This window comes from Belonocnema kinseyi, chromosome 10, assembly GCF_010883055.1.
Source record: "Belonocnema kinseyi isolate 2016_QV_RU_SX_M_011 chromosome 10, B_treatae_v1, whole genome shotgun sequence".
Taxonomy (NCBI): domain Eukaryota; kingdom Metazoa; phylum Arthropoda; class Insecta; order Hymenoptera; family Cynipidae; genus Belonocnema; species Belonocnema kinseyi.
This window is the reverse complement of record NC_046666.1, coordinates 51359004-51366792: the sequence shown is the minus strand read 5'-3', so window position 1 is coordinate 51366792 and position 7789 is coordinate 51359004. Positions and strand designations below refer to the sequence as shown.

At 33.4% G+C, this 7789-nt stretch overlaps 1 protein-coding gene across 1 annotated transcript in view; it reads left to right on the top strand.

Annotated features, from left to right (window-relative positions):
• Positions 1–2916, top strand: part of LOC117181112 (hornerin-like) — a 13366-nt gene extending 10450 nt beyond the window's left edge. Inside the window, exons 4-6 of the mRNA XM_033373680.1 lie at positions 1841–1892; positions 2294–2430; positions 2731–2916. Of these exons, the coding sequence (XP_033229571.1) occupies positions 1841–1892; positions 2294–2430; positions 2731–2916 (375 nt within the window). The remainder of the gene's footprint in view (positions 1–1840; positions 1893–2293; positions 2431–2730) is intronic.
• The last annotated feature ends 4873 nt before the right edge of the window (positions 2917–7789 follow it).

Here is a 7789-nt window from a genome sequence, read left to right as displayed (position 1 = left end):
AGTACAGTCGGTACAAATATAGAATTATGTATTGCCATTTTAGCTTTATTTGATATATTTTTACTTCTGATAAGGGGACCTGCTCTACCAATAACCTTCTACATAAATTCTAAATTAAATCCTACATAATTCTTTTAAATCCCGTGACATTTTATAAATCTCTTAAAATTCTTTACTAAGAAGTATTCAAATAAATAAAAATAATTTAAGATACCTTGATTATTCAAGTTAAGTCAAACTTATGTATTAAAGTTCTTTGGAAAAAAAACTTTCAACTGCCGAACAATCTTTGATATCCTTGGAGAGCTTTGAAGATTTAATTTATTTTCCAAATGTTTGTAGAGATTCCTTGATATCTTTGGGGATTCTACCAAAACTTTTTAAATGCCTTGACATTTTTTTATTCTATTGAAATTCTTGTGTATGAATTAAAATACAGTAAAAAGTTTCTTTTGGAAATCTTACAAATGTATTTAAGTTAGTAGAAATCATTTGAAATCCCTTGAATATTTGAGTTAAGCTAAGCTTATGCATTAAAGTTCTCAAAAAAGCAAAGTTTAAATATCTTGAAATTCTTTAAATTAATTTTAAAAAACTAAAAAAAATAGTTTCGAAATCTAAAAATCTCTGGAATCCCTTTAAGTCTTTCGAAATCCTAAAAAATTCTCAGAAATCCGTTAAAGTATTTGAAAATCTTACAAAATTATTTTAAATTCCTGGGATATTTCTCAACCTCTTGACGTTTTTTTGAATCCTTTAAAATCTTGTGCAATTTTTTTTGGTATGTCGTAAAAATACATGCCAATCAGAAAAAACAATTTGAAATACCTACATTACAATGAAATTTACAGCACGTTTTTTAAATTTCTTGAAATCCTTGCAACCTCTAGAAATCTCTTGAAATGTCATTTTAATCCACTTACTTTCCAACATTTTTCAGAAATTCCTTGAAAATTTTGAAAATACTAAAATTTTTGTTAAGCTCTTGAAAGTGTTCAATTTTTTAGAATTCTTTTGGAATATTTTTAAATCGTTTGGAAAATGTTTTTCCAAATTCCAATTTACTCGAAATCTTAGCAATTTCTTGGAATTTTTGTAAGTCGTAAAAATCAATGTAAAATTAAAAAATTAATTTAAACTTAAAGTCAGAATCATTTAAAATTGAATTTAGTGTATTTTAAAAATGTCTTGAAATCTCTAGTAATCTTTGTAAAGTTCTTAATTCTCTTGAAATTTTTTTGAATTCTTAGACATCAATTGAAATCATTATCTTGTAAATTTTCATAATCTATTAAAATAAGTAAATCCCATTTTAAATCTCTTAAGTAGATATAAAATTGAAGTTACTTGTTAAATTTTTCTGAAATACAATTTTAATTACCTAGAAATTTCTTCAATTCCTTGAAATTTTTTATTTATCTATTAATTTTTAAAAATTTTTCCAGGAATCTCTTCAAATAACTTGAAAAACTATACAATTCTTTGAAATTCTTTGAAATTCTTAAAATCTTCAGATATCTTTCGTAATCCCTTAAAGTTTCTGGAAATGTTCCAAGGAATTCAAAATCCTCTAAAATCCCTTGAAATTTTTCGAAATCTTAGGAATATTTGTATATGCGGATGTGTGTCAAATTAGAAAATATTTATTACAGTATTCAAATAATATTTGAATGGTGTGAATATACGTATAAAATCATGTAAATGCTGGATAAATTCTCAGTTATTATAGGCTCAACGCGACCCCTGTGATGTTTGGCAAGTGCCATAACCGTCGTATAGCTACATATTTCTTAAAAATAAATTTTCGTGAGAAGATGCTCGTTCTTTTTTTTTACTTAAGGCCAGCCTAGTTCTAAATTGCGATGCTCGTGGAAGTACAGGAAGCTCTTCAAGTACATTGAAATTTTGTAAACAAATGAATGTATCAATAAAATGTTGGTATTTTGTTTGAAGAAGCTAGACTTACTAGCTAGCTAGTTCTGAGTAATATATCTCAATCTTATAGAATTATTAAGGTCACAGAGATTAGGTGTAAATAGGGACAGACGCTTTGAAATGTAACCATTTGTAACAATTAATGAATTTTTGATGTTCCGATAAATGATTATTGTTGTAATTATTCAAAAGAACATAAACGCGAATCAGATTTTTAAAGCAAAATCAATTTTTATCTTTATCAATAATTCTGTTCTAAATACAAACTGTAATAATCTGACCAACTTCTTTTTGGAAATTTCTATACTGACATAAAGTAAATATTGGTAGCAATAACCCTGATTTATTTTAATTATAGTACAACATGGATCGGAAAATAATGGCCAAATTAGCCAAGAGAGCTTAAGCAGTCATTCAGGAAGCTTATTAGTTGATAGGTCAGGTAGCGGAAGAGTGAACTCAGCAGATAAGGAGGCGTATTCGCCGACGGATCAGGTATTAATCTGTGAAGCTGGAAAGAATAGCTGAAAATATTTTAGCTTTGTAAGCGCATTCTTCTAAAAGAGAGCAGTTTCGTAGTCTAAGAGTAGATAGATATCAATCCCTCCCTTTTTATATGATAAGGGCAGTAGAGTGTACGCTTTCATCGTGGGACCGTCCCAGCCGGTTCTCGGCTCCAGATTCATTCCTTGTCTGATAGCTATGGCTGCAAATTGTGTTTCATTCAATAAATTATCTGATCAGAGCTAAGAATCTGCGCCAGAACAAATTGAATTAAAGTGACTTTTCATTCAGACCATCACAAATCAGTATCAATCAAAATCAATGAGATCTGATGCGACCGCTAACTCAACACTTAGAGGATCAGGTGATGCATCCGGAACCAGATCAGGTCTGGTAGAGTCTGGTAGAGGAATAGGTGATATGTCAGTGTCACTTAGCGGATCAAGAAAAGGATCAGTTGATGGAAAAGGTTTTTAAGAAAGCATATTTCTAGCAAGTTAGAGGAAGAGCGCGCATGTTCATGGAATTCTTGGAATTCATGAAATTCCATGAATTTATAAAATTCAAGGAATTCCTGCAATTCAATGAATGCATGCAATTCAAAAAATTCATGCAATTCAAAGAGTACAAGGAATTCATGCAATTTAATGAATGTATGGCATTCAAGAAATTCAAGCAATTTAAGGAACGTAGTGGCTAGCCTACCAGCGCCGGCAAGATTGCATGTTGCGGTCATTTTTTCCTTTTTTTTACATTTTTTTAAAGTCGTATAATGATGTATGTTGATGCGCTGATTACAAACTTGGATATAAAGACACCTGCAAATATAATTTTCAGTGTTAAAGCTTTAAAAAATTTGATTTCTTATTTGCGATGTTTATATACATTATCTGTACCGGCAAAGAGCATACGAAAAGGGCTTTCACGCATTTTAGTGTAAGGCCATGTAATTGAGGAGTGATTTTGATAGTTTTTGTCTTCTTACGCGTTAAGAAGAAACGTTCTATGCACCTCTGTGACTGATCACATAAATAATTTTGGTCGCACCCCTACCCCTTCTGACATCTCGTGGAGGGTGGGAAGGCTCTCCTGCCTCTAGTCGCAAAAATAATGTAAGGTCGCACACCTGCCCTTTCCAACGTCTCATGGGGGGAGGCACCACTGAGACTTGTCAAAGAAACAATTGAAAGTCGCACCTCTACCCCGCTTTCAACGCCATGTGGGTGCGGGAAGTCATCCCTGTGACTGGTTACAGAAATAATGTAAGGTCGAAGCCCTACCCTTTTCCATCGCCACGTGAGGGTGGAAAGGCACCCTTATGACTGGTCGAAGAAATAATTTAAGGTGACATCCGTACCCCGTTTCTAGTTTAGCAAAGCTGGATGGGGTAGAAAACGAAGTGTGGCTTTTAAGGCGTGTTTCCTTTGCTGGACAGGGGGATGTTGTGGGATGTGATGCTGGAGAGGGCAGTGGAGAGTGACCTGATCGAGAGGGTAATGGAGGTATATGAAGAGACGAAAGATAGAGCGAGAGGGGCGTGAGGGCAATTTCGATATGGGAAGTAAGCTAGCGGCCGGAGTGGAAGGAGAAGTTGGTGTGGGAGGAGTGAGAATATGGTCACTCTCCTATGCAGATGACTTAGTGCCGATTGCGGAAAAGTCCAAGGTTATGGCGTACAGAAAAGGAGGTGGAAGGGGCAAGGGAGGTGAGTGGATTTGGGAGAGGAAAACTGTTCAGGAAGTAAGAGTTAGTGTACCTGGACATCCTGTTTCGGAGGAATGGGAAAGTGAATGCTCATATAAAAGAGAGAGTGAAAAGGTCAAATGTGGTGATAAGGCAGGTGTGGGAGCTGGGAAAGAAGTTTTTTACAGATGTATTTTAAAAAAGAATAAAATTTTTGAGGCCCTAGTGATAAGTGTCTTATTTAATTAAGTTGCGGTAAGTAAAGCGATTATTAGGGTTTGCAAGGAATACAGCTTATTATATTTTCAGGGAGGAGATGGGTAGCATGAGTTTAGGGGCTACAACGTGGAATCAAGCGTGCAAACATAAGGGAAATATTTTTGAAGTAGGGGAAAGGAGACTCTTTATTGAGTGTTGGTGGGAGAAGCTAATCATCAGAGAGGACAGGAAGATGGATTATAAAAAGAAGAGGTACATTAGAATGAATAAATTACAGATGAATTAAGTGAGAACAACGTAAGGGGAAGGGGGCTATATAAGATGATTAAGAAAGAGGACATGGTGAGGAAGCATGCAGCAGGGAGGAGAAAATAAGATAGTAAAGGTTAGACAGGCACTATGCATATTTTATTATTTTTTCTATGCGTGTATTATTATTTTTTCAAGATTTAAAAATGTTACGTAGTGCTATTTGCAGAAATCAGTAAGTCAAAGCTAAGGGGAAAAATCTTGCTTTTGAAAACTTTGGAAGATTCTCAAAACAACTTTTTGAATTTTCTTCAAAAAATTGAAAATTCACATGCAAAGTCGCGCTTGAATTTATAGATTTTGTTTCGAAATTTAACATTTTAATTGAAAAGTCACCTCATTTATTCAAAATTGGACAAAAATTATTCTGGTTTGTTCAAGGATTCAACCATTTTGATGAAAATTTGCCTTTTTGTTAAAATTAACTATTTCATATGCAGAATTAAAACATTTTTTCATTGAAGTATAAATTGATGCGTTTTTTTGTTAATAATTTTTATTTTTCTATTTTAAGATTCATATTTTCTGATTTAAAAAATGGATTATTTTGTAGGTTAATCTTTTCTGGTCGACTGATTAGTTAAACATTCTTCTACTCAGTTAAAAATTTATATTTTCCATTAAAAAAATTTATTTATTTTTTAGAACATTCGTCGAACATTCTCTTTACGTAGAAATATCTACTAAGCATGACATTTTTCGTCGATTCATTTCTATGGTTAAAAATTAACTTCATGGTTGAAATTTTTATTTTACATTTCTGAAATCTGCGACACGTTTTTTTATTTTCTCAAGAATCATACGAAAATGATATTTGTAATGCCCTAAATTATAAAAACAAATTATCTTTTAAAATAATTATTCGCATTTTATAGATTTTATAGTTTTTCTACCCGAATATCGAATATCATTAAGAAATGAACTACAACTAGAAAATCTCCGCTTGAACTTAGCTTTGGCTCGAAATTTTATTTTTGAGTAAGTAAGAGAAACCTAAATTTACAAAAGAATTTTGTTACTTTAATACAAGTATGTTATTACACAAAACAGAAATGTATCAGAAATTTTTTTCTATTATTGCATAGTTAATGTGATGAGGTAGTATTATACTGGCAAAGTTTTGTGAATATAGATTCTTCGTTTTTATCGTAGAACAAAAGTTTGACGATAAAAGGCTTTTTCCCACAATAGATATTTTGCATAAAATCGCATAATAGATTCAAAAAGTGGGTATATAAGCTGCAGAAAATTTTAGTTTTTTATCCGTGTGCTAGCAGTTTAAATTTCACGATCTCCTAAGAACTATTTTGAAGTAAACATGAAGCTATCTCTGTACCTCGTGGTACTGGCTACTATTTTCATTCATGGTAAGCAGCAAAATTTCACTTCAATTAAAGTAAAAAGTTCTATACAATTATTCTTTTAATTATCTTCAAGTTAAAGCAAAGACTAATTCAGTGTATTTTTCATATTATCTCATTCTATTTATTTCTAAGTTAAAATTGTGACAGGGTAAATTTTATTTACCTGTCACTTTTAAAAGGAGATTTATTGAATGATTCGCGAACGACAAGACCACGGCCAAGAACGGAAGTCTCGACCACAGGGCACTCATCAAAAATTGTTAACTGTTTATTTATACCTTCCGAACGTTTGTTGCATGGCTTATCCACCACCTCAAATCTCCGAGAACGATAGCACCACCACGGACTTAAGGGATGATCTGTCACTTCCAAGGGTTTGCCGAATTTACTAACGACCAGGGTGAATTACTTATCACCAGCCACATTTCCGCCATCTTGTGCCTCCAGTTTCCGATCTCAGCACGAGAATGCGGGCCTCAACTTCTCATCAAGGGAGCGTTTTCACTTGGTGGAGAATTCACAGTTTTCCCTCTTTATCTAGTCGCCGGGGTTTGACGTCACCACTACAACTGCAACTCCTCGGTATGGCCACCTAGAACCAGTCCCGTAACTATATCACTACAGTTACCGGATATGATCAGAGCCCAGGCTGGTACGGATTCTGGGAAAGATTTACAACCGACGATCGGAAACTTGGCAAGAGTGGTCTCATCGATCTTCGGATGGAAAATCATTTGGATGTCAACATCGAGATTCGACCATGTAACGAGCGACTAACGCAAAAATATAAAATGTAAAATCGGTAACTCTGTTTATGCCGTAAGCTTAGGGAACTTGTAAAAATGCGCATGCACGCCCCCTGTGGTCGAAATTAGTTAATAGGCTATTTATATTTGTATATTAGAGCGACGGATCCACGTGGATTATGAATGTATGAGAATGAAACCCGGTAATTACATTTTGAACTCAGTTTTCTGTTTCAGTTATAGATCTTTTGAATTTTGGATACATGGCACTAGGTTGTCGAAAATAAATTTTAGTTTAGTTAATAGATATTTAGTGAAACTATTATTTTAAAGTCAGTTTAGGATTTAGCTCATAAAACTATGGTCTTAATAGTACTTTTATAGATATGTCAAAACCCAACGAGAATGTCACGGAAATCAAGCATACTTTTATTAAATGATTAATTTTTAGTTCTAAAATTTTGTCGATAGTGACGCTGTTACTCGGGTTTTGTCAGTTTCTATGTTCAGCGAAACATAACGTTAAAGTACCTAATTTAGTCTTTGTTTAATTATTAATGATTTTTAATAAACCTTATCTAGTGATATACATGTAAAATTCATATTATTTTTTTTGTTATTTCAAATTTTCCCGCCTATTGCTAAAACTTAGGAACTTTAACATATTTCAAGAATCACTTACTTCCGGGCCGTTTTGTTTTGGAAACGGGAGAAACTCACTTACTACTAATAGTTATTGTGGATTGTACTGTTATTTAACAATTTATTTATAAAATCATTGTAGAATTAACTTTTAGATGGTAAGGATGAGTAGTTTCGAGGTTCTCCGGTAGTGCGTTGCGGTTTAAGGTTCTGTGAACGCGCCCTGACCCTAGAAACCCGTTGAGTTGACGGTCTAGGCGCGTTGCACAGGACCTGTCACTTTCTCATTTACGTTCTTGGTCGAAGAGTAGCAACACGTGCTCTGAAATTTTGGCATCGTTTACCAAATTGTGTCGCAAATCCACCTTAATTGACCCTATTAAAAAA